At 53.3% G+C, this 26,509-nt stretch overlaps 1 protein-coding gene across 7 annotated transcripts in view; it reads left to right on the top strand.

Moving 5' to 3' along the window:
• TLE2 (TLE family member 2, transcriptional corepressor) overlaps positions 1–26,509 on the top strand; it is a 35,338-nt gene that overhangs the window by 6,143 nt on the left and 2,686 nt on the right. For 2 of the 7 annotated variants that reach the window (XM_074025305.1, XM_045381035.3), the window contains 14 exons: positions 3,693–3,767; positions 4,004–4,184; positions 6,221–6,240; positions 8,324–8,431; positions 10,453–10,497; positions 11,256–11,405; positions 13,860–13,998; positions 15,298–15,458; positions 16,046–16,122; positions 19,270–19,519; positions 20,067–20,314; positions 20,449–20,596; positions 24,191–24,341; positions 26,286–26,362. In XM_074025305.1, coding sequence (XP_073881406.1) covers positions 3,693–3,767; positions 4,004–4,184; positions 6,221–6,240; positions 8,324–8,431; positions 10,453–10,497; positions 11,256–11,405; positions 13,860–13,998; positions 15,298–15,458; positions 16,046–16,122; positions 19,270–19,519; positions 20,067–20,314; positions 20,449–20,596; positions 24,191–24,341; positions 26,286–26,362 — 1,830 coding nt within the window. Of the gene's footprint in view, positions 1–3,692; positions 3,768–4,000; positions 4,185–6,220; positions 6,241–8,323; positions 8,432–10,452; positions 10,498–11,255; positions 11,406–13,859; positions 13,999–15,297; positions 15,459–16,045; positions 16,123–19,269; positions 19,520–20,066; positions 20,315–20,448; positions 20,597–24,190; positions 24,342–26,285; positions 26,363–26,509 lie in introns of all 7 variants that reach the window. The other 5 variants (XM_065536409.2, XM_074025304.1, XM_045381036.3 and 2 more) reach the window with 4 other exon arrangements.

The following is a 26,509-nucleotide window of genomic DNA, read 5'->3' as shown; positions in this document are numbered from 1 at the left end:
TCGAGATGGATTCTTGCTCTGTTGCCCAGGCTGGAGTGCAGTGGCACGATCTTGGCTCACTAGAACCTCTGCCTCCCGATTTCAAGTGATTCTTCCGCCTCAGCCTCCTGAGTGGTTGGGATTACAGGCACCCGCCATCATGCTGGCTAGTTTTTGCATTTTTGTAGAGAGAGGGTTTCACCATGTTGCCCAGGCTGGTCTTGAACTCCTGACCTCAGGTGATCCATCCGCCCCGGCCTCCCAAAGTGCTGGGATTACAGGTGTCAGCCACCACACCTGGCCTAAAAAAATATTTTTTTTACAAAAATTAGCCGGGCGTGGCGGCAGGTGCCTGTAATCCCAGCTACTCAGGAGGCTGAGGCAGGAGAATTGCTTGAACCTGGGAGGCGGAGGTTAGCGTAAGCTGAGATCACACCACTGCATTCCAGTGGGGGCGACAGAGCGAGACTCCGGCTCAAATAAGTGTGTGTGTGTGTGTGTGTGTGTATATATATAATATAGTAATATGTGTGTGTGTGTATATATATAGTAATGTGTGTGTGTGTATATATATATATAATAATGTGTGTGTGTATATATAGAGTAATATGTGTGTGTGTATATATATATAATGTGTGTGTGTATATATAGAGTAATGTGTGTGTGTATATATAGAGTAATATGTGTGTGTATATATATAAAATAATGTGTGTGTGTATATATAGTAATATGTGTGTGTGTGTGTGTGTGTGTGTATATATAGTAATAGAGAGGGGGTCTCACCATGTTGCCCAGGCTGGTCTCCAACTCTTGGACTCACGTAATCCTCCCACTCTGGAGTCCTAAAGTACTGGGATTACAAGCATGAGCCACTGCACCTGGCCTGGAATCTATTAAATTAATTTTGTATTTAAATTTATATTTAGGCACGGTGGCTCACACCTGTAATAACAGCACTTTGGGAGGCTGAGGGGGGGCAAATCACTTGAGATCAGGGGTTTAAGACCAGCCTGGTCAACGTGGCAAAACCCCATCTCTACTAAAAGTATGAAAATTAGTCGGGCGTGGTGGTGGGTGCTTGTAATCTCAGCTACTTGGGAGGCTGAGGCAGGAGAATTGCCTGAACCTGGGAGGCGGAGGCTGCAGTGAGCCAAGATCATGCCACTGCACTCCAGCATGGGCAACAGAGTGAGACTACGTCTCAAAAAAGTAAAAATAAAAATAAGCCTATTAAACTTATTTTATATTTAAATTTATATTCACTTCAATTTAATAAAATTAGGCATCCTATTCATCAGTTGCACCAGCCACATGTCAAATGCCCGGTGACCACACACATGTCCAGTGGCTTCTGTGTGGAACAGCAAAGATACAACATTTTATTTATTATTATTATTATTATTTTTTTTTTTTTTTTTTGAGACGGAGTCTCGCTCTGTCGCCCAGGCTGGAGTGCAGTGGCCAGATCTCAGCTCACTGCAAGCTCCGCCTCCCGGGTTCCTGCCATTCTCCTGCCTCAGCCTCCCGAGTAGCTGGGACCACAGGCGCTGCCACCTCGCCCGGCTAATTTTTTGTGTTTTTAGTAGAGACGGGGTTTCGCCGTGTTAGCCAGGATGGTCTCGATCTCCTGACCTTGTGATCCGCCTGTCTCGGCCTCCCAAAGTGCTGGGATTACAGGCCTGAGCCACCGCGCCCGGCCTATTATTATTTTTTGAGACTGAGTCTCTGTTGCCCAGGTTGGAGTGCATGGCACAATCTTGGTTCACTGCAACCTCTGGCTCCCAGGTTCAAGCGACTTTCCTGCCTCAGCCTCCCAAGTAGCTGGAATTACAGGCATGCGTCACCACGCCTGACTAATTTTTGTATTTTTAGTAGAGATGGGGTTTCACCATGTTGGTCAGGCTGGTCTTGAACTCCTGATCTCGTGATCCGCCCGCCTCAGCCTCCCAAAGTGCTGGGATTACAGGTGTGAGTCACCACCGCCCGGCCGCCTTTTTTTTTTTCTTTTTTTCTTTTTTTTTTTGAGACTGAGTCTCACTCTGTCGCTCAGGCTGGAGTGCAGTGGCGCAATCTTAGCTCACTGCAAGCTCTGCCTCCTGGGTTCAAGTGATTCTCCTGCTTCAGCCTCAGGAGTAGCTGGGATTATAGGCAGCCGCCACCATGTCTGGCTAATTTTTTGTATTTTTAGTAGAGATGGGGTTTCACCATGTTGGCCAGGCTAGTCTTGAACTCCTGACCTCCAGGTGATCCACCTGCCTTGGTCTGCCAAAGTGCTGGGATTACAGGTGTGAGCTGCCGCGACGACCGGCCCAGATAGAACATTTTCTTGTGGCAGAGTCCCGCAGCTCTGAGAGCTGAACGCGCTGCCGCCACCCACCACATCATGGAAGAAGCTTAAAATGTTATGCTGAGAGAGGCCAGACACCAAAGAGAACACAGAGAATGAGCCCACAACGTAGTTCAAAACGGACAAATCCAAGCAGGTTTAGGAAGGCGATCGTAGGAGGCAGAATTATACAGAAAAACAAAGAAATTATTGTCATGAAAGTGGAGAAGGAAGGGTGTTCTGATGGCAGGGAGTGTAGGGGAACCCTGGAGTCTGGTACTTTCTGTTCCTTAACCTAGGAGGAGAGTCCATGGTGCTGATTTATTACATTGGTTTTGTTTGTTTGTTTGTTTGTTTTGTTTTGTTTTGTTTTGTTTTGTTTTGTTTTTGAGACGGAGTCTCGCTCTGTCACCCAGGCTGGAGTGCAGTGGCCGGATCTCAGCTCACTGCAAGCTCCGCCTCCCGGGTTCACGCCATTCTCCGGCCTCAGCCTCCCGAGTAGCTGGGACTACAGGCGCCCGCCACCTTGCCCGGCTAGTTTTTTGTATTTCTTAATAGAGATGGGGTTTCACCGTGTTAGCCAGGATGGTCTCGATCTCCTGACCTCGTGATCCGCCCGTCTCTGCCTCCCAAAGTGCTGGGATTACAGGCTTGAGCCACCACGCCCGGCTTTTTTTTTTTTTAAACCACCAGGAGACATCTGTAGTTGTCACAACTGGGGAGTGCCCCTGGCATTGGAGTGGGTGGAGGTCAAGGGTGCTGCTCAGCCCCTTGCAGTGCCCGGAACAGCCCTGCCCCAGAGAATGATCCAGCCCCAAATGTCTGCAATGCCCTGAAGGAGAGACTATGATTTTTATTTTTATTTTATTATTTTTTTTTGAGATGGAGTCTCACTCTGTCACCAGGCTGGAGTGCAGTGGTACAATCTTGGCTCACTGCAACTTCCACATCCTGGGTTCAAGCAATTCTCCTGCCTCAGCCTCCCGAGCAGCTGGGATTACAGGCATGCACCACCACGCCTGGCTAATTTTTGTATTTTTAGTAGAGACGGGGTTTCACCATGTTGGCCAGGCTGGTCTCGAACTCCTGGCCTCAGGTGATCCGCCCGCCTCCACCTCCCACAGTGCTGGGATTCCAGGCGTGAGCCGCCACGCCCGGCCTCATTTGTAATGATTCTAACTGCAGTTAGGTTTCGTTTCTTTCTCCGTGTGCTTATTTCAAAACTCCAAAAGGAAAGGGAGAGACTGAGGGGGAAAAAGATAAAAGAGAAATGGGAAGTACTGGGGCAAAGATGAGAGGGTGGCGGGGAGAGGTCAGGCCCCTAAGGGCAGCACCAGCGTGAGTAGGGGCTCGGTGTACCCTCTACCTGGTCCCTTCCACCCGCCAGCATCAGCAGCAGGTGCTCCAGGCCGTAGAGCGCGCCAAGCAGGTCACCGTGGGGGAACTGAACAGCCTCATTGGGGTGAGTCTCTTCAGCCCCTGCCCTGCCATGGGAAGACACCCAGTCCCAGGTCCCTGTCACCCGCCCAGGAGGTGTTAAAGCTGGGGGTGGTGTGTGGGTCTTGGCTCCAGCGGTCCTGGGAATCCCAGGGGCACACTCTGTGCTTGGGTCCCGTCCCCTGTGTCTACCTCTTCGCCTGGGGACTGCTGGGCTCCCGCTGCCCCCCGCCCCGGCCCATCCTCCCTCCTTTCTAGCAGCAGCAGCTCCAGCCGCTGTCCCATCACGCACCCCCTGTGCCCCTCACCCCCCGCCCAGCCGGGCTGGTGGGTGGCAGTGCTACGGGGCTGCTCGCCCTCTCTGGAGCCCTGGCTGCCCAGGCTCAGTTGGCTGCGGCTGTCAAGGAGGACCGTGTGGGCGTGGAGGCCGAGGGGTCCAGAGGTGAGTGGGCAGCGTGAGGTGGCATTGGCTGGGGGGATGGGGCTGGGGAGGAGGACTGGAAGGCCAGGGCAGCAAACACATCAGCGTGAGGGGATGCGGTGGCTCACACCTGTAATCCCAACACTTTGGGAGGCTGAGGCGAGAGGATCACTTGAGCCCAGGAGTTCATGACCAGCCTGGGCAACAGAGCAAGACCCCGTCTCTACAAAAATTTTAAAAATTAGCTGGGTGTGGTGGTGCACACTTGTAACCCCAGCTACTTAGGAGGCTGAGCTGGGAGGATCACTTGAGGCCAGGAGTTAGAGGCCAGCCTGAGCAACATAGCAAGATGCCATCTCTGAAAAATTTAAAAATTAGCCAAGCATAGGCTGGGCATGGTGGCTTATGCCTGTAATCCCAGCACTTTGAGAGGCCAAGGTGGCTGGATCACCTGAGGCCAGGAGTTCGAGAGCAGCCTGGCCAACATGGGGAAACCCCATCTCTACTAAAAATACCAAAAAAATTAGGCAAGAGTGGTGGTGCATGCCTGTAATCCCAGCTACTCGGGAGGCTGAGGCAGGAGAATCACTTGAACCTGGGAGGCAGAGGTTGCAGTGAGCCGAGTTCAGCCTGGGCAACTGAGCGAGAGGCCATCTCATTTATAAGTAAATAAATGCCAAGCATGATGGCATGCACCTGGATGGAGTCCCAGCTACTCGAGAGGCTGAGCCCAGGAGGTCGAGGCTGCAGTGAACTCTGACTGGGCCACTGCACTCCAGCCTGGGCAACGGAGCAAGACTCCATCTTTTCTTTTTTTTTTTTTTTGAGACGGAGTCTCACTCTGTCACCCAGGCTGGAGTGCAGTGGCGCGATCTCCGGCTCACTGCAAGCTCCACCTCCTGGGTTCACACCATTCTCCCGCCTCAGCCTCTGAGTAGCTGGGACTACAGGCGCCACCACCACGCCCGGCTAGTTTTTTGTATTTTTAGTAGAGACAGGGTTTCACCATGTTAGCCAGGATGGTCTCGATCTCCTGACCTCGTGATCCACCCTCCTCGGCCTCCCAAAGTGCTGGGATTACAGGCTTGAGCCACCGCGCCCGGCCAAGACTCCATCTTTTAAAGTGTGAGGGGATGGGCCAGGCGCGGTGGCTCACGCCTGTAATCCCAACATTTTGGGAGGCCAAGACAGATGGATCACGAGGTCAGGAGATCGAGACCATCCTGGCTAACACGGTGAAACCCCATCTGTTTTTTGTTTTTTTTTTTTTGAGACAGAGTCTTGCTCTGTTGCCCAGGCTGGAGTGCAGTGGCCGGATCTCAGCTCACTGCAAGCTCCGCCTCCCGGGTTTACGTCATTCTCCTGCCTCAGCCTCCCGAGTAGCTGAGACTACAGCTGCCCGCCACCTCGCCCGGCTAGTTTTTTGTATTTTTTTTTTAGTAGAGACGTGGTTTCACCACGTTAGCCAGGCTGGTCTCGATCTCCTGACCTCGTGATCCGCCCATCTCGGCCTCCCAAAGTGCTGGGATTACAGGCTTGAGCCACCGTGCCTGGCCCGAAACCCCATCTCTAATAAAAAATACAACAGCTGGACGAGGTGGCGGGCGCCTGTAGTCCCAGCTACTCGGGAGGCTGGGGCAGGAGAATGGCGTGAACCTGGGAGGCGGAGCTTGCAGTGAACTGAGATCAGGCCACTGCACTCCAGCCTGGGCAACAGAGCAAGACTCTGTCTCCAGATAAATAAATTAATTAATTAATTAATAAATTAAAAAAAAAAAAAAGTGTGAGGGGATGAATGAGAGCGGCTACAAGGCCTTGGGGTTCAACATTACCCCTGGTGTGCTCCGTGCCTCGGGGCAAGTCACTGCCCCTCTCTGGGCGTTGATCTGAATGCAGGGGAGGGATAGTCCACCACTTGCAAGGGTGTTGGACGGATAGGGAGACTCTGGGTGGGATGGTGGGGGCGGGGGGCTTTATAAACTGTGGAGGGCTGTACCCTCTGGATACAAACACCTCATTCTTTCTCCTTTCTCTTTATCTCATTTCCAATCTGCCAGTGGAGAGAGCCCCGAGCAGGGTAAGTGAGTGTCACCCTGGGACTCTCTTTATATTCTTGGAAGGCCGATGCTGGTTCTGAGCCGATGGGGGCCTCAGAATGAGACCTAGGCCGAGCGTGGTGGCTCACGCCTGTGATCCCAGCACTTTGGTAGGCAGAGGTAGGAGAATCATTTGAGGCTAGGAGTTTGAGACCAGCCTGAGCAACATGGCAAAACCCCGTCTCTACAGAAAAATACAAAAAGTTAGCTGGGTGTGGTGGTCCATGCCTGTTGTGTCAGCTACTTGGGAGGCTGACGTGGGAGGTTCGCTTGAGCCCAGAAGGCCAAGGCTGCAGGGAGCTGTGATTGCACCAATGCATTCCAGCCTGGGTGACAGAGGAAGACCCTGTCTCAAAAAAAAAAAAAAAAAAAAAAGCCAGATGCAGGCACTGACACCTGTAATCCCAGCACTTTGGGAGGCCGAGGTGGGCAGATTGCTTGAGGCCAGGAGTTCAAAACCAGCCTGGCCAACATGGCGAAACCCTGTCTCTACTAAAAATTCAAAAATTAGCCAAATGTGGTGGCAGGTGCCTGTAATCCCAGTTACTCGGGAGGCCAAGGCAGGAGAATCACTTGAACCTGGGAGACAGAGGTTGCAGTGAGCCGAGATTGCACCACGCACTACAGCCTGTGCGACAGTGTGAGACTGTCTCAAAAAACAACAGCAACAACAACAACAAAAAGATCCACAGCCCGGTTTCCTGAAGCCTTTCTGTGTGGGAGATGCCCACAAGGCTGTAGTGTTTAAAATTTTCAATCATGGCCGGGCTTGGTGGCTCACACCTATAATCCCACCACTTTGGGAGGCCAAGGTGGGTGGATAACTTGAGGTCAGGAGTTCGAGACCAGCCTGGCCAATATGATGAAACCCTGTCTCTACTAAAAATACAAAATTAGCTGGGCATGGTGGCAGGTGCCTGTAATCCCAGCTACTGGGGAGGCTGAGGCAGGAGGATCGCTTGAACCTGGGAGGTGGAGGTTGCAGTGAGTCGAGATTACACCACTGCACTCCAGCTTGGGCGACCGAGTGAGATTCCATATCAAAAAACAAAAAAAAATTTGACCTCGAGCTTTTTTTGGGTGATTAAATAAATGAATGCAAGACCTTGGATCCTTCTTCCCATCCTCACTTCCGTTCGTGTAGCCATCATCCGTTCGGCAATATCTGTGGGTGTTCCCCAACAGAAATGTCATGCGAGCTGTGTCTGTAAGTTTTTCAAAAAATGGTTTAATTTTACTTTTGAATCGGAGTCTCGCCCTGTTGCCCAGGCTGGAGTGCAGTGGCACGATCTCGGCTCACTGCACACTCCACCTCCTGGGTTCAAGAGATTCTCCTGCCTCAGCTTCCCAGTAGCTGGGACTATAGGTGCCCACCACCATGCCTGGCTAATTTTTTTTTTTTTTTTGTATTTTTAGTAGAGATGAGGTTTCACTGTTAGCCAGGATGATCTCGATCTCCTGACCTCCTGCTCCGCCCACCTCGGCCTCCCAAAGTGCTGGGATTACAGGCGTGAGCCACTGCGCCCGGCCAAAATGGTTTAATTTTGAAGTAACTATAGATGTCAGAGAGGTCTCAGAAAGAAGTAAGGTGCTGCTTGCAGTGGCTCATGCCTGTAATCCCAACACTTTGGGAGGCTGAGGCAGGTGGATCACCTGAGGTCAGGAGTTCGAGACAGGCCTGGCCAACATGGCGAAACCCCGTCTCTATTAAAAATACAAAAATTAGCTGGGTATGGTGGTGCATGCTTGTAATCCCAGCTACTGGGGAGGCTGAGGCAGGAGAATCGCTTGAACCTGGGAGGCGGAGCTTGCAGTGATCTGAGATGACTCCACTATACTCCAGCCTGGGCAACAGAGCAAGACTCTGTCAAAAACAAAACAAAAGAGAAAAGAAAATAAAAGTTTAGCACTGAGTCAGCTCTTGGAAGCTCCCATTTCCCAGATGGGAAGCTTGTGGTCCAGACCCTAATAACGGTGGGGACCCTCAGTCTTGGCTGGATCACAATGCAATCTAGGAGCCCGGGGCCCTGACTGTTTCTCCCCCTGGCCCTTGTCTCTCTGCAGAGTGCGTCTCCCTCGCCTCCTGAGAGTCTCGTGGAGGAGGAGCGACCGAGTGGCCCTGGTGGTGGTGGGAAGCAGAGAGCAGATGAGAAGGAGCTGTCAGGACCTTATGTGAGTGGGGGCAGGTGCAGGACTGGGGTGGGCATGCCCTCAGAGCCTTCCAGAGCCCAGCTCTGGCCATGATTCTCTCACTCCAGAACCTTCCATAGCTCCCTACTACTCAGAGTAGTGACCAATCAGAGCAGATCCTGTGATGCAAGGCTTAACTCCAGTTGCTTGAAGTCTCTGTGGCCTCTGGGCCATACAGCCATTTTCCCACCTTCTAACTTCTGCTCCAGCTGTTTTCTTTCCCGAGAACACACACGTTTTAGAAAACCTGTTTTTCCATCAAGACACAAGGTACCACCTCCTACAGGAAGCCTTCCCTGACCACCTCCTAGAGGCTGGGACCTCCTCTTATTGCCAGACAGCTGCACACTTGTAGTTTCAAACTAGCGTCCCAGGGGCCAGGCTGAATGTGGGGAATGGGGCTGTGACCAGCTGGGGAGCCCTTCTCCCACCTACGGGGGCAGCTGCAACTTGGTCCTCGGAGACTGGCAGGCTTAGTGTGGGCCAATATTGCCGTTTCTCAGAGAAGCCTTAAATCTTCTTTTTACCTAATAGCTGTTTTTTGTTTTTTGGTTTTTTTGGCAATGAATTTTATTTATTTATTTATTGAGGCAGAGTCTTGTTCTCTTGCCCAGTCTAGAGTACAATGGTGCGATCTCAGCTCACTGCAGCCTCCGCCTTCTGGGTTCAAGCGATTCTCCTGCCTCAGCCTACCCAGTAGCTGGGATTACAGGCACCCGCCACCACACCTGGCTAAATTTTGTATTTTTAATAGAGATCGGGTTTCACCATGTTGGCCAGGCTGATCTCAAACTCCTGACCTCAGGTGATCCACCTGCCTTGGTCCCCCAAAGTGCTGGGATTACAGGTGTGAGCCATTGCACCTGGACGCAACAAATTTTCATTTAAAGAAGAAAACTGGCCGGGCGCGGTGGCTCACGCCTGTAATCCCTGCACTTTGGGAGGCCGAGGCGGGCGGATCACGAGGTCAGGAGATCGAGACCATCCTGGCTAACACGGTGAAACCCCGTCTCTACTAAAATACAAAAAATTAGCCGGGCGCGGTGGCGGGCGCCTGTAGTCCCAGCTACTCGGGAGGCTGAGGCAGGAGAATGGCGCGAACCCTGGAGGCGGAGCTTGCAGTGAGACGAGATGGTGCCACTGCACTCCAGCCTGGGTGACAGAGTGAAGACTCCACCTCAAAAAAAAAAAAAAAAAAAAAAAAGAAGAAAACTGCGCATAGGAATGGAGTGTAGGAGAACCTACCCACTGGGCGGATTTTGTCTTCCAGGCTGCAACCTTTTTTCTTCCTTTGGTTTCCAGCCCAACCAGAGGCTGCCCTGCAGCCCAGCATGTCAGTGGTGTCCCATCCCACCCCGCTCCCTGCCATGGTACCCAGGATAGTGTTGTCTGCATCAGTGAAGAGAATTGGAGCTTGGTCTTTCTTCCAAAGCAATGGGGAGCCATAGAGGGTTGCAGAGCAGAGGTGGGGATAGGTCTTAGGAAAATCTATCTGGGGCCAGCTTGGAGGGTTGCCTGGAGGGGGCAAGGCTGGAGGCCAGGAGCCCCAGGAAGGGATTAGGAGGGTACGAGGTCTGTCCTAGGGCTGTAGTGGGTGGAAATGGCCAGAGAGATGGGTGAGACAGACATGCCCGAGGGACTGCTTGACTTCGTTGGCGAGATCGAGGAAGGAGGTAGGGACGATTCCTGGTCTCTGGCTCTCCCCTTACCGTACAGGGGGTAAACTGAGGTCTGAGGACCGGGAGTCACACAGGGCACTCATGTAGTCCACATCCTTCAAAGTCCTCTCTACAAGGTGCCCACCTGCCCGGCCGACCCCGTCCTTCCCAGATGCGGGCACGTGCGGCCTTCCCTTCTGCTCTCAGCAAACGGATGCAGGGGTCTGAGAATCCCAGTCATGCCTTGGGACTGGCTGGGCTCATGCCCCCAACTCCTGGGGAGTGGATGGGGGCACGGAGGCAGGGGCATGACCACAATGAGCTCTCTCCCCCATCTCCTACCAGGAAAGCGACGAAGACAAGAGTGACTACAATCTGGTGGTGGATGAGGTGAGTCCAGGGGTCCAGCCTCTTCCCCTACTCTAGGCACAGAGCAAGGGGTGCGTTTTCTGGAATGGGAGGACCCAGAGGTAGTGGGGGTCCTGGTTCCCCCCTCTGTGGGACAGCTGGGATGGGGCCAGGAAGTGTCAGGGGCTCCCTGACACCTCTGGCTGACCTCCTCTCCATTGCATGGGGAGTGACTTCAAGCCCGGGCTCACTAAGTGATTTGTGGGTCGTGACATCCCCACTTCCCTGGCCTCACTTTTCCCCATCTGTTCAATGGCAAAATAAAACCAAGGCCTTATGTAGTCCTTGCTATGGGTGCTTATGGAGTAGAGCCTATCATTAAACCCATTTTACAGGCTGGGCATGGTGGCTCACACCTGTAATCCCAGCACTTTGGGAGACTGAGGCGGATAGATCACTTGAAGTCAGGAGTTTGAGACCAGCCTGACCAACATGGTGAAACCCTGTCTCTACTAAAAATACAAAAGAATTAGCTGGATGTGCTTGCTTGAACCCAGGAGGCGGAGGTTGCAGGAAGCCACTGTACTCCAGCCTGGGTGACGGAGTGAGACTCAAAAAAAAAAAAAAAAAAAAGTACATTTTACAGATGAGTAAACTGAGGCAGCAGGAGGTTTCATAATCTTCCCGTGGTAGGTCGTGGGTACCCATTCTAGAGATTGGGGTGGGAGTCGGGAGGAGGATAGAGAGGGACTCCTTCTCTCTCATTTCAACTCTGCTCAATGTTACCTTCTCGAACCCAGGACCAACCCTCAGAGCCCCCCAGCCCGGCTACCACCCCCTGCGGAAAGGTACCCATCTGTGTTCCTGCCCGTCGGGACCTGGTGGACAGTCCGGCCTCCTTGGCCTCTAGCCTTGGCTCACCACTCCCTAGAGCCAAGGAGCTCATCCTGGTAAGGAGGAGGGGAGGGCCTTGAAACTCACTTTATTCATCCTGGGGGCCTGGAAACAGACACTACCCCATGACACAGAGGGCAATGATGAGAAATCAGCCCGGCTGGCATTGTCCACCCTCTCCTTGTGCTTTTTTTTTTTAACCTCCCGCTGGGACTGACTTTGTTGAACCTCAGTAAATATTAAAAGGCAACTTTGTAAAGAAGCTTTGTAGATAAATTTTAAAAGGCAATTCACCACCTTACATGGAAAGCAGGTCTCTCTCTTGCAATCAATAGGAAATCCCATGGAAATAAACACAGTGAAAGCCCAGCCAGCTAAGCTGGACCCAGGCCTGCATGTGTTGAGCCCTTCCAGAGGCGCTTAGAGACACACCGGCCCCAAGCTGAGATGTTGTCCCCGGAAGGAAAGATAATTAATATAGGAACAACTTTCCAGTTGGACCTCCTGGAGTTTAATGCCAGGCATGTAAGCCATCTAAAAGCACCCCCAGGGCATTCCAAATTCAGCTCCTTTTGTGGCTCCCCTCACCCCAAATCTTCTCCAGACCCCTCCCCTGCACTTACCAGGGGAGAGTATGTCGGTTTCTAGGCCTCCCCTCCCGGTTTCAAGGCCTCCCCTCTTGGCAGGTTACCATGGCAACCACCAGAGGTTGGGGCTCCCATTCTATCTTAAGTGCCCTCCTCCCACTGCGGGAAAAACCTTACGAGGGGGTAGGGCAGCTCCGTTGTATTGGAGAAGCCCTCAGGGGTCCTCCCTGACCCCACAGTTGTCCCATCCACTCTCTCGCGGGTGCGGGTGCTGTGCAGCTGTCAGCGTGTGTGCGATGGTGTCATGGGAAGCCGAGACAGACGCAAGACAAGGATGCGAAGTTTCTTGGGAGGCAGGGGAGGCGGTGACATGAAGCCGAGATAACAGAACCTGCCCCTAGATGGAGGTCCAGCTGCTGCTTTCCTCAGAGTTCCCCTTGGGGAAGGACAGCTCTGGGTGACACCTCCCTCTCCGTGGGGGGCACAAGGAGGATTGCACTGTGTGCTAGGCGTTCTTCCTTCGCCTGAGAATATGCCGCGGTGGGGTCTGCCTCTCCACGAGCCCATCCCGGAGTTTCTAATTCCTTGTCGTTCAAGAATCTCAACAGTGACTGCGGGCTGTGGCTCATGCCTGTCATCCCAGGGCTTTGGGAGGCCAAGGCAGGACGATCACTCAAGAGCAGGAGTTGGAAACCAGCCTGGGCAACATAGTGAGACCTTGTCTCTACAAAAAAATTTAAAAAGTTAGCCGGGCATGGAGACGTGTGCCTGTAGTGCCAGCTACTTGGGAGGCTGAGTCGGGAGGATCACTTGAGTGTGGGAGGTTGAGGCTGCATTGAGCTACAAGCGTGCCTTTTTTTGTTTGTTTTATGTTTTTTGTTTTGGAGATGGGGTCTCCCTCTGTCACCCAGTCTGGAGTGCAGTGGCGCGATCTCAGCTCACTGCAACCACTGCCTCCCGGGTTCAAGAGATTCTCCTGTCTCAGCCTCCCGGATAGTGGGTAGCTGGGACTACAGGTGCGTGCCACCACACCTGGCTAATTTTTTGTATTTTTAGCAGAACAGAGTTTTACTGTGTTAGCCAGGATGGTCTAGATCTCCTGATCTCAGGTGATCTGCCCGTCCTGGCCTCCCAACATGCTGGGATCACAGGCATGAGCCACAGCACCTATCTGATCATGTTATTTTTGAGAGCAAGACCTTGTATTAAAAAAAAAAATGCAAATCTTGACAGCCTATAACTTTGTAACTTTGTTGCCTTTTTTTTTTTTTTTGGTGGAATTTTGCTCTTGTTGCCCAGGCTAGAGTGCAATGGCCTGATCTCAGCTCACTGCAACTTCTGCCTCCCGGGTTCAGGCAAGTCTCCTGCCTCAGCCTCCCGAGTAGCTGGAATTACAGGCACGTGCCACCATGTCCAGCTAATTTTGTATTTTTAGTAGACAGGGTTTCACCATGTTGGCCAGGGTGGTCTCAAACTCCTGACCTCAAGTGATCCACCTGCCTCGGCCTCCCAAAGTGTTGGGATTACAGGCGTTAACCACCGCTCCCAGCTGAAACAGAGTCGTGTTCTGCTGCTCAGGCTGGAGTGCAATGGCGTGATCTCAGCTCACTGCAACCTCCACCTCCCGGGTTCAAGCAATTCTCCTGCCTCAGCCTCCTGAGTAGCTGGGATCACAGGCATGCGCCACCACGCCCGGCTAATCTTTTTTTGTATTTTTAGTAGAGATGTGGTTTTACCATGTTACCATGTTGGCCAGGCTGGTCTCTAACTCCTGACCTCAGGTGATCCGTCCACCTGGGCCTCCCAAAGTGTTGGGATTACAGGCGTGAGACACTGCGACTGGCCCCCACAGTTTCTGATCAGATCATTAGGCCACAAGACACCAGGTGTCTGGTGGCGTTCAGTCCTGCCCTTTCTCTGCAGAATGACCTTCCCCCCAGCACTCCTGCCTCCAAGTCCTGCGACTCCTCCCCGCCCCAGGACGCGTCCACCCCTGGACCCAGCTCGGCCAGTCACCTCTGCCAGCTCGCTGCCAAGCCAGCGCCTTCCACGGACAGCATCGGTGAGCACCTTGCCTGTTGGTGCCTGTCCGGAGCAGGCCTCATCTCCGGGGAGATCTAGGAAAAGGGGCTGGAGAGGCAGAAGGCTGAGATTCCAGGCCTGGCGTTCATTGCCTTAGTCCTTTTTGTGACTTCAAGTTAGACTCTGCCTCCCTCTGGGCAGTTCCTCGTTGTCTCAGCTTGGCGGGTAGGGAAACTGAGGCCTGGAGCGTGGAACGGGCTTAGTCGCGGGTTTCAGCCTAGTGCACTGGAGAGACGATCTTTGGGGCCAGATGGGCTTGGGTTTCAGACCAAGCTTGGGTATTCACCAGCTGGGTGACCTTGGGCAAGTGACCCAACCTCTCTGAGCCTCAGTTTCCCCATCAGTAATCTGGGGAATGACAGTGGTCATCTTTGCTGCCGTACGGTCACGCCCTGGGCTGGTTCCAGGGCCCCTGAAAAAAGTTGTCCTTGGAACCTGCCCTCAAGGAACTCCCAGGTGGCAAAAAGGGACGAAACCCAGACCCCAAAACTCACAGCCCTGTATAATCAGGGCTGGTACCAAGCCAGGTGCCCAAGAAGGGCAAAGCTGGAGGTTGGCAACGGGGAGGTTCAAGGATGTTTCTGAGATGTTAAGGGACATTGGGCCTCAATTATTTTTTCTTTTTTTTTTTTGAGACGGAGTTTCACTCTTGTTGCCCAGGCTAGAGTGCAATGGCGCGATCTCAGCTCATGGCAACCTCCCGCTCCCGGCTTCAAGCAATTCTGCTGCCCCAGCCTCCCGAGTAGCTGGAATTACAGGCATGCGCCACCATGCCCAGCTAATTTTTGTATTTTTAGTAGAGACCAGGTTTCACTATGTTGGTCAGGCTGGTCTTGAACTCCTGACCTCAGATGATCCTCCCACTTCGGCCTTCCAAAGTGCTGGGATTACAGGCATGAGCCTGGGTTTTGAAGGATGGGTAGGAGTTTGCCAATTAAAAGAAAGAGAATGGCCATAGTCCCAGCTACGCGGGAGGCTGAGGCAGCAGAATTGCTTGAACCCAGGAGGCAGAGGTTTCAGTGAGCCGCGATCGCACCACTGAACTCCAGCCTGGCAACAGAGCAAGATTCCATCTAAAAAAAAAAAAAAAAAAAGAGGGAGAGAAAGTCATGTCCACCGGAGGAATGATAGTGCAGAGGTCTGGAGGTGTCCTGGGCTATGGCCAATGTGGGACCAGCACATGGAAACTCCGAATGAAAGGCCAGGGAGCTCCCCAGGCAGTGGGAGGTGGGATCTGGGTCCAGGGTGTCAAAACCTGTCCCCGACTCTTCCCTCTCAGCCCTGAGGAGCCCCCTGACTCTGTCCAGTCCCTTCACCACGTCCTTCAGCCTGGGCTCCCACAGCACCCTCAATGGAGACCTCTCTGTGCCCAGCTCCTATGTCAGCCTCCACCTGTCCCCTCAGGTCAGCAGCTCTGTGGTATACGGACGCTCCCCCATGGTGAGTCCTTGGGTGGGGGCGCAGGAGGTGTCAGCAGGGCCCAGGGGCTGGGGGCCGGGAGGAGAAACCAACTACACAAGGAGAGACACGGGAGTGCAGAAAGGGAAGGGAGTCCTGACTCAGCAAGTGTGCATGGGAAGACGATCTGGGGGTCTCAGTAGTCCCACAAGCTTAATACAAAGCAGGACTTGTGATTGTGGAAAAATGCAATGATGATTAAGCTGCATGAAAAGGAGCAGTAGGGCCTTGGCCTTAGGACACTGTTTACAAAAGTGAGCAGTGGACCAGATTTGTCCCGGGGGGCTGGAGTTGAGAGACCTCTGTCATAGAGCCAGTCTGGACGTTGGATGGAGAACCCTTCAGGATCCTTGGAACCCTGGAGTTCTAGGATTTCCTGGACAGAGATTTTGGGGCCGGTGCCCTCAAGTGAAAACCTCAGGCCTCCCTGTGTGGTGTGACAGGCAGAGAGAGGGCATCTCTGCTTCCTTGGCGAGGGGCTGATTAACAGCGGCATGGCAGGTGGGCGTGGGGCAGCACAGAGGTGGGTTGGAGTCACCTGCCTGACACCCCCTCTGGCATTCTGACAGATGGCATTTGAGTCTCACCCGCATCTCCGAGGGTCATCTGTCTCTTCCTCCCTACCCAGCATCCCTGGGGGAAAGCCGTGAGTACCAGGGTGGGGTTCCCTGCCTGGGGACCCAGGCCAGCCCCCCGCCTCCTCTGAGGTCTTACCCTGTGTGGTTGGGGTCTCTCCCTGCTCCCCTTCTAGAAAGTCTCTTGTGTGGGCCGGGCACGGTGGTTCACGCCTGTAATCCCAGCACTTAGGGAGGCCGAGGCGGGCGGATCACTTGAGGTCAGGAGTTTGAGACCAGCCTGGCCAACATGGCGAAACCCCATCTCTACTAAAAATATAAAAATTAGCTGGATGTGGTGGCGGGCACCTGTCATCCCGGCTACTCGGGAGGCTGAGACATGAGAATCGCTTGAACCTGGGAGGTAGAGGTTGCAGTGAGCTGAGACTGCGCCATCGCACTCCAGCCTGGGCGATAGAGCAAGACTCAGTCTCAAAAAAAAAAAAAACAAAAAGAAAGGAAGAAGAAAAGTCTCTTGTGTAAGCTACTCGGAGTTCCACTGACTCTCCATAGAAGTAGACTCTGGGCCGGGCGCGGTGGCTCAAGCCTGTAATCCCAGCACTTTGGGAGGCCGAGACGGGTGGATCACGAGGTCAGGAGATCGAGACCATCCTGGCTAACACGGTGAAACCCCGTCTCTACTAAAAAATACAAAAAACTAGCCGGGCGAGGTGGCGGGCGCCTGTAGTCCCAGCTACTCGGGAGGCTGAGGCAGGAGAATGGTGTAAACCCGGGAGGCGGAGCTTGCAGTGAGCTGAGATCCGGCCACTGCACTCCAGCCTGGGCGACAGAGCGAGACTCCGTCTCAAAAAAAAAAAAAAAAAAAAAAAAAAAAAAAGAAGTAGACTCTGACCCCTAAGGGGACACTGGGTGATGTCAGGGGACAAGTGTGGTTGTCACAGCTGGGGGAGGAAATGCTCCTGGCCTGGAGTGTGGAGGCCAGGCATGCTGCTTAGCACCCTGCTAACGGGGACGGCTCCCCCAACGAAGACCTAGCCCCAATGTCCACAGAACTTTCTGCAGTGATAGAAGTGTTCCACACCCACTGCTGGCCAACCCGATTGCCACCAGCTGATCGTGGCTTTGAGTACTTCAAATGTGGCCAGTGCAACTGAGGAGCTGAAAATTTTTGTTTTGTTTTGTTTTTCTGAGATGAAGTTTCACTCTGTCCCCCAGGCGGGAGTACAGTGGTGAGATCTCAGCTCACTGCAACCTCCACCTCCTGGGTTCAAGCGATTCTCCTGCTCCAGCCTCCTGAGTAGCTGGGATTACAGGCCTGTACCACTGCCAGCTAATTTTTGTATTTTTAGTAGAGATGGGGTTTCACGATATTGGCCAGGCTGGTTTTGAACTCCTGACCTCAAATGATCCACCCACCTCGGCCTCCCAAAGTACTGGGATTCCAGGTGTGAGCCACTGTGCCGGCCTGAAAATGTTTATTTAATTTCAGTTCATTTAAGTGTCTTAACTGGTCACAGGTGGCTGGGGCTCCTAGGACAGTGCCCTCTATCTGGTCTGGAACATTCAACATGCCTTCATGGGTCCTTGGTTGAACGAATGTTTATTAAGTGTTTATTTACCATGCGCCACACCACAACCTAGATCCCCTGTGTATTTGTGCCACCCGCTGACTGTCCCATATCACTTTTGACCACGTTGTCCTGCCTTTTTCGTAAATGAATCAGAGGCCGAGCACCATGGCTCACTCCTGTCATCCCAGTGCTTTGGGAGGCCAAGGTGGGAGGATCACTTGAAGCCAGGAGTTTGAGACCAGCCCGGGCAACATAGCAAGACCTCATCTCTACAAAATAATAATAATACAGAAAATTACTTTAAAAAAATGCATCAGGCCGGGCGCGGTGGCTCAAGCCTGTAATCCCAGCACTTTGGGAGGCCGAGACGGGCGGATCACAAGGTCAGGAGATCGAGACCATCCTGGCTAACACCGTGAAACCCCGTCTCTACTAAAAATACAAAAAACTAGCCGGGCGAGGTGGCGGGCGCCTGTAGTCCCAGCTACTCCGGAGGCTGAGGCAGGAGAATGGCCTAAACCCGGGAGGCGGAGCTTGCACTGAGCTGAGATCCGGCCACTGCACTCCAGCCCGGGCTACAGAGCAAGACTCCGTCTCAAAACAAAAAAAAAAAAAAATGCATCAGAGGCCGGGCCTGGTGGCTTACGCCTGTAATCCCAGGGAGGCTGAGGTGGGTGGGTCATTTGAGGTTAGGAGTTTGAGACCAGCCTGACCAACATGGTGAAAACCCGACTCTACTAAAAATACAAAAAAATTAGCCAGGCGTGGTGGCCTGCGCCTGTAATCCCAGCTCCTTGGGAGACTGAGGCAGGAGAATCGCTTGAATCCGGGAAGCAGAGGTTACAGTGAGCCCAGATCGCACCACTGCACTCCAGCCTGGGCGACAGAGCGGGACTCCGTCTCAAAAAACAAACCAAAAAACGCATCAGGCTGGGCCTGGTGGCTCATGCCTGTAATCCTAGCACTTTGGGAGGCCGAGGTGGGTGGATCACTTGAGGTTAGGAGTTCAAAACCAGCCTGGCCAACATGGTGAAACCTCGTCTCTACTAAAAATACAAAAAACTCAGCTGGGCATGGTGGCGCATGCCTGTAATCCCAGCTACTCAAGAGGCTGAGGCAGGAGAATCGCTTGAACCCGGGAGGCAGAGGCTGCAGTGAGCTGAGATCCGGCCACTGCACTCCAGCCTTGGCGACAGGGTGAGACTCCCTCTCAAAACACGAAACAAAAGGGCCGGGTGTGGTGGTTCACGCCTGTAATCCCAGCACTTTGGGAGGCCGAGGCGGGTGGATCACGAGGTCAGGAGATCGAGACTATCCTGGCTAACATGGTGAAACCCCGTCTCTACTAAAAATACAAAAAACTAGCGGGGCGTGGTGGCGGGCGCCTGTAGTCTCAGCCACTTGGGAGGCTGAGGCGGGAGAATGGTGTGAACCCGGGAGGCAGAGTTTGCAGTGAGCCGAGATCAGCCACTGCACTCCAGCCTGGGAGACACAGCAAGACTCCGTCTCAAAAAAAAAAAAAAAATAAAATAAATAAATAACGTATCAGAGGATGCCAGGCAGGACAAAGGCATCTCCCTGCCCTCCCGGGTGCGGGTGCGGGGGTGTGGTGCCCAGGGCTGGGTCATGCCCCGGCTTTCTCTCCAGGGCCTACTCCTTCCACGTGTCTGCGGACGGACAGATGCAGCCCGTGCCCTTCCCCTCGGATGCACTGGTGGGCGCGGGCATCCCACGGCACGCCCGGCAGCTGCACACGCTGGCACACGGCGAGGTGGTCTGCGCAGTCACCATCAGCGGCTCCACGCAGCACGTGTACACGGGCGGCAAGGGCTGTGTGAAGGTGTGGGACGTGGGCCAGCCTGGGGCCAAGACGCCCGTGGCCCAGCTCGACTGCCTGGTGAGGGCGGGGGTGGGACAGTGGGCGGGACTCACAACTGAGGGGTGGAGCTTGTGTTCAAATGGGGCGGTGTTTGCAGGCTGGGTGTCGGTGGGGCTACATGTGAAGGGCGGGGCTTATAGGTGATGTGTGGAGCTTGTAGTCACGTGGGGCAGGGCTTGCAAGCCAAAGGGGTGGGGTTCATTGGCCAATCAGAATTAGGCTTGCAAGACAATCGGGATAGGATTTGCAGGCCAAGTATGGGTGGGGTTTATAGGTAAAGGATGTAGCTTATAGTCAGATGGGGCAAAGGGGCGTGGCTCACCAGTAATCAGGGTAGGGCTTGCAGGCCAACGATGGATGGGGTTTACAGGTGAAGGGCGGAGCTTGTCAAATGGAACAGGGTTTGTGGGCCAAAGGGGTGGGTCTTGCTGGCCAATCAGGGTAGGGCTTGCAGGCTAATCAGGATGAGGCTACCTTGGGCTACAGAGACCCCCACATTGAGCTAGGCTCCTAGAAGCCTCACCTGGGACCAACCCCCAGCCCCTGCTTCTCTCCCCGACCCCAGAACCGAGACAACTACATTCGCTCCTGCAAGTTGCTGCCAGATGGCCGGAGTCTGATAGTGGGCGGTGAGGCCAGCACCTTGTCCATTTGGGATCTGGCGGCACCCACCCCTCGTATCAAGGCCGAGCTGACCTCCTCGGCCCCGGCCTGCTACGCCCTGGCCGTCAGCCCCGACGCCAAGGTTTGCTTCTCCTGCTGCAGCGATGGCAACATTGTGGTCTGGGACCTGCAGAACCAGACTATGGTCAGGTGGGTGGCAGGTGCGCTAGGACCTTGGGCAAGCCCCCAGCCCCTCTTGGTGCAGGGAGGGTGGAGGAGTGACCTGGGAGGACCCTGGGGCAGCTCGAATTCCAAGATGGATGCCTGGGCCGTTCTCCCTCCAGGCAGTTCCAGGGCCACACGGACGGTGCCAGCTGCATTGATATTTCCGATTATGGCACTCGGCTCTGGACAGGGGGCCTGGACAACACGGTGCGCTGCTGGGACCTGCGGGAGGGCCGCCAGCTGCAGCAGCACGACTTCAGCTCCCAGGTGCTGTTCGGTTCTGGCGGGAGGGGGATGGAAGCTCTAGGAATCCAGCGTCCCTTCCTTTCCTTGTGAGGTGCCCACTTCCACAGGCAGGAGAGGACTCACATCTGCTATGGTGCCCATGTTTCTTTTCCTCCAGACACATCCACAAGCTTCCCCTTTAACTCTAAGGACGTAAGGGAACACAAAAGAGCTGATGATTCATATGAAGCTGTGGGGCTACTGAGACCCCCAGATCATCTTCCCCACCTGCTTGTGTCCAGCCATACCCTTATATGTGTCTTTCCTGGTGTAGCTGGGTTCTCCCAGGCTTTAATCTCTGGACCCCGCCTAGAGCATGGGACACACACTTCCCCACCGAGGACTCACCAAGGGGGAGCTACTGGCCAGGAGGACAGAATGGAGGTTGATGGAGGAGGAGCTGGGCATGGAGAGATCCCCACTGAGGTGGGGCCTAAGCTGAAGGACATGGTGAAGGGGCTGGACAGAACTGGGGGCTCCTCAGGGCTGAGCAAAGGGAGCAAATCTTCAGGCACTGTGACCCTAGATCCTGCCTCTCACCTGCTTTGGGGGCAGGCTGTGAGCACCTTGTTCTGTCATTCAGGGTTTCCATGGGCTGGTCTCATGCACGGCATAGTCTGGGACAGCTCTGAGACCTCTGCACATTTGTTCCCTGTGGTTGAAATGCCTTTCTCTTCTTTCTGTAATTAGCAAACTCCTATTCATCCCTCAACACCTGTCTCATTTGCCCCTCCTTGAAACCTAAGAGGAGCTAACTCCTAACTCCCAAACTCTTTTTTTTTGAGATAGGGATGCAGTGGCGTGATCTCAGCTCACTGCAACCTCTGCCTCCCAGGTTCAAATGATTCTCATGCCTCAGCCAGCTGAGTAGCTGGGACTACAGGCATGCACCACCATGCCCGCCTAATTTTTGTATTTGTTGGTAGAGACAGGGTTTCACTGTGTTGTCCAGGCTGGTCTTGGACTCCTGGCTTCAAATGATCCACCTGCCTTAGCTTCCCAGTGTGGGAATTACAGGTGTGAGCCACCGCGCCCTGCCTCCCAGGCTCATTATGTCCAACCCATTGTTCTTTCGTTTGACGAACTGTTTGATAGGGAAATCAGGAGTGCAGGTGGACAGAGTTCTCCATCCCATATCCCCGAAGCTTAGGTGGGCTAAGAACATTTCTAGGGATCCCATGGTGAATATCTCCTAGTTCACTGGGTGCCCCTCAATGCGTCTCTACTCAGGAATGCTTCTGTATGGCCACGAAAGGACATTTGAAGCCCTCCAGTCTTCTCTTCTGTAAATGTGTGGTTATTTCCACCGGCGTCTTGTTAGTGAGACTCCAAGAGGTTTAGGGTGGAACAGAGCCTGATTCCTGTTTGTGCCTAAAATGGGGTGGGCTACAGGAGGAGGAGGACCCTGAATCCTTTTAAAATCAAACCGAAAAGCACCATTGCAAATGGGGAACATTCCAGGCCAGGCTCAGTGACTGACGCCTGTAATCGCAGCACTTTGGGAGGCTGAGGTGGGTGGATTACTTGAGGTCGGGAGTTCAAGACCAGCCTGACCAATGTGGAGAAATTCTGTCTCTACTAAAAATACAAAATTAGCTGGGCGTGGTGGTGCATGCCTGTAATCCCAGCTACTTGGGAGGCTGAGGCAGAGTTTGCGGTGAGCCGAGATCGTGCTATTGCACTCCAGCCTGGGCAAGAAGAGCGAAACTCTGTCTAATAATAATAAAAAACAACGCAAAGCAGCATTGCAAATGGGGAACATTCCAGGCCAGGCTCAGTGGCCGACGCCTGTAATCCCAGCAGTTCGGGAGGCTGAGGCAGGAGGATCGCTTGAGCCTAGGAGATTGAGATCAGCCTTGGCAACATAGCAAGACCTTGTCCCTACAAAACAAATTAAAAATAAGGCATGGTGGGCCGGGTGCTGTGGCTCATGCCTGTAATCCCAGCACTTTGGGAGGCCGAGGTGGGCGGATCATGAGGTTAGAGGATCAAGACCATCCTGGCTAACACGGTGAAACCCTGTCTCTACTAAAAATACAAAAAACTACCCGGGTGTGGTGGCGGACACCCGTAGTCCCAGCTACTCAGAAGGCTCAGGCAGGAGAATGACATGAACCCAGGAGGCAGAGCTTGCAGTGAGCCAAGATCGCGCCACTGCACTCCAGCCTGGGTGAAAGTGCGAGACTCCGTCTCAAAATAAACAAATAAGGCATGATGGCACATACCTGTGATCACAGCTACTTGTGAGGCTGAGGCAGGAGGATCACTTGAGCCTGGGAGGAGGTCGAGGCTGCTGTGGGTCATGATCGCACCACTGCACTGCAGCCTGGGTGACAGAGCGAGACCCTGTCTCAAAAAAAAAAGTAGGGAACATTCCAAGCTAAGAGTGAGAAGTCCTGTCTCCCAGGCCTGGCTTGTCTGTCTTGTTTTTTTTTTTTTTTTTTTTTTTTGTTTTTTTTTGAGACAGAGTCTTGCTCTGTCACCCAGGCTAGAGTGCAGTGGTGCAATCTGAGCTCACTGCAACCTCCACCTCCCAGGTTCAAGCAATTCTCCTGCCTCAGCCTCCCAAGTAGCTGGGATTACAGGTGCCCGCCATCACACCCAGCTGATTTTTGCATTTCTAGTAGAGATGGGGTTTTGCCCTGTTGGCCAGGCTGGTCACAAACTCCTGACCTCAGATGATCCGCCTGCCTTGGCCTCCTAAAGCGTTGGGATTACTGGCATAAGCCACAGAGCCCGGCCAAGGCCTGGTCTTTCATAGCCTTGCTGTGTGACCTTGAGGGGACACTGCCTCAGCTTCCACCATCTGCTTAAGGGGAGTGATTGTCCTTGCCTGGCTGTTCCCTTCTCTGTCTCTTCTCCCTCCTCTCTGCCTCCTCCCTGTGCTGTTGTGCGCTCAGAGCAGATAATGGATGTGCAGCCCCAGGGTTCTGTGTAATTCTGATTAATATTAATGATTCGACATGCAGTTGTCTGCTGTGTTCCCAGTCCTGGGCCAGCTGCCTTTCTATAGGAGGGCTGAAGAGGGAGAACGTTGGACTCCACCCCCCAACCCTGATGGTGCTGTGTACCCCCCAATATCCAAAGGGACTCGTAGGCTGGACATAATGGCTTACACCTGTAATCCCAGCACTTTGGGAAGCCAAGGCGGGCAGATCACTTGAGGTTAGCAGTTTGAGACCAGCCTGGCCAACACAGTGAAACTCCATCTTTACTAAAAATACAAAAATTACCTGGGCGTGCCAGCAGGCACCTGTAATCCCAGCTACTTGGGAGGCTGAGGCAGGAGAATCCCTTGAACTTGGGAGGCAGAGGCTGCAGTGAGCTGAGATTGCAACATCGCACTGCAGCCTGAATGACACAGTGAGACTCCATCTGAAAAAAAAAAAATTTATCCAGCGTGATGGTGCATGCCTGTAATCCCAGCTACTCGGGAGACTGAGGCAGGAGGATCACTTGAACCCTGGAGGTCGAGGCTACAGTGAGCCGTGATTGCAGCCTGGGCGACGGAGTGAACCCAGGAGACACAAAACAAAGGGGGGCTCGTGACCCCTTCTCTTCCCTCTTTACCCCTAGATTTTCTCCCTGGGCCACTGCCCTAACCAGGACTGGCTGGCGGTCGGAATGGAGAGTAGCAATGTGGAGATCCTCCACGTCCGCAAGCCGGAGAAATACCAGCTGCACCTCCACGAGAGCTGTGTGCTGTCCCTGAAGTTTGCCTCCTGTGGTGTGTCTTCTGGGGCGGGGGGGGGCACCCCCAAAACCACAACAAAACCCAGGGTGCCTATTCAATCCGAATCTTAGATAAATAACAAATAATGTTATTTATATACTAAAATGTTATTTCTATACTAAGCTTTATATACTCAAAAGCAAATCATTAGTACAACTATCTCCCAAATGGTGTGTGGGATATACTTATACTAAAAACCAAATAATGAAAGATGTGGGATATACCTGTCCTAAAAATTATTGATGACTTATCCGAGATTCAAATTTAAGGCTGGGTGCAGTAGCTCACGCCTGTCATCCCAACACTCTGGGAGGCCAAGGCAGGCAGATCACCTGAGGTCAGGAGTTCGAGACCAGCCTGGTCAACATGGTGAAACCCTGACTCTATTAAAAGAGCAAAAATTAGCCAGGTGTGGTGGTGGGTGCCTGTAATCCCAGCTACTTGGGAGGTTGAGGCAGGAGAATCGCTTGAATCTGGGAGGTGGAGGTCGCAGTAAGCCAAGATCATGCCACTGCATTCTAGTCTGAATGAGCAAGACTCTATCTCAAAAAGAAAAAAAAAAAAGAAAAAAAGAAATTTAAGCCAGGCACAGTAGCTGATGCATATAGTTTCAGCTACTTGGGACACTAAGGCAGAAGGATCACCCAAGACCAGTAGTTCAAGAGCAGCCTGGGCAACGCAGCAAGACCTTCTCTACAAAGAAATAAAACAGCCGGGTATGGTGGCTTGCACTTGTAGTCCCAACTACTAGGGAGGCTGAGGCAAGAGGATTGCTTGAGCCTAGGACTTTGAGGCTGTAGGGAGCTATGATTGCACCACTGCCCTCTAGCCTGTGCAATGCAGTGAGACCCTATCTCTTAAAAAAGTCATTTGTTGGCCGGGCGCGGTGGCTCACGCCTGTAATCCCAGCACTTTGGGAGGCCGAGGCGGGCAGATCACAAGGTCAGGAGATCGAGACCACGGTGAAACCCCGTCTCTACTAAAAATACAAAAAATTAGCCGGGCGCGGTGGCGGGCGCCTGTAGTCCCAGCTACTCAGGAGGCTGAGGCAGGAGAATGGCGTAAACCCAGGAGGCGGAGCTTGCAGTGAGCCGAGATCGCGCCACTGCACTCCAGCCTGGGCGACAGAGCGAGACTCCGTCTCAAAAAAAAAAAAAAAAAAAAAAAGTCATTTGTTAGTGTAAGTATATCCTAAATAGTACATGAGATACCTTATATCAAAAAAAAAAAAAAAAAAAGTACTTGGGCTGGGCACGGTGGCTCACACCTGTAATCCCAGCATTTTGGGAGACCAAGGTGGGAGGATCGCTTGAGGCCAGGAGTTTGAGACTAGCCTGGGGAGCATAGTCAGATCTCAACTCTACAAATAATTTTTTTTTTGAGATGGAGTCTCACTCTGTTGCCCAGGCTGGCGTGCAGTGGCATGTTCTTGGCTCACTGCAACCTCCACGTCCCAGGTTCGAGCAATTCTCAACTCTCAGCCTCCTGAGTAGCTGGAGTTACAGATGCCTGCCACCAGGTCCAACTGATTTTTGTATTTTTAGTAGAGAAGTGGTTTCACCACATTGGCCAGGCTGATCTCCAACTCCTGACCTCAAGTGACCCAGCTGCCTTGGCCTCCCAAAGTGCTAGGATTATAGGTGCGAGCCACCGTGCCTGGCAAAAACTAAAAATGTTAGCTGGGCGTGGTGCTGCACACCTGTGGTCCCAGCTGCTTGGGAGGCTGGGTGGGAGGCACACTTGAGCCCAGGCAGTTGAGGCTGCAATGAGCTATGATTGTACCACTGCACTCCAGCCTGGGTGACAGAGCAAGACCCTTTCCCGGAAAAAAAAAAAAAGGAAAAGGGAGAGGCCAGACCCAGCCTGCCCCACCTCCCCCTGCAGCCCTGGTCTCTCTTCAGTGCCCCGCCTTGAACCCCACTGCTCTCCTTCCCCAAGGACGGTGGTTTGTGAGCACTGGGAAGGACAATCTGCTCAACGCCTGGAGGACGCCGTATGGGGCCAGCATTTTCCAGGTACTCAATGGTCTGGAGCTCCCACCCTGGCAGGGCCATGTGCCTGGGTATGCCAGGGTCACAGAGATTCCCCCTGTCCCCGTCCCCCAGCACCCCCTGCCACCCTAACCCCTCCTCAGGGTCCTGCAAGCCTCCCCACCTCCCAGG

The sequence above is a fragment of the Macaca fascicularis genome, chromosome 19 (genome assembly GCF_037993035.2).
Source record: "Macaca fascicularis isolate 582-1 chromosome 19, T2T-MFA8v1.1".
NCBI lineage: Eukaryota > Metazoa > Chordata > Mammalia > Primates > Cercopithecidae > Macaca > Macaca fascicularis.
The sequence above is the reverse complement of the archived record's forward strand: the minus strand, read 5'-3'. Positions and strand labels throughout refer to the sequence as shown.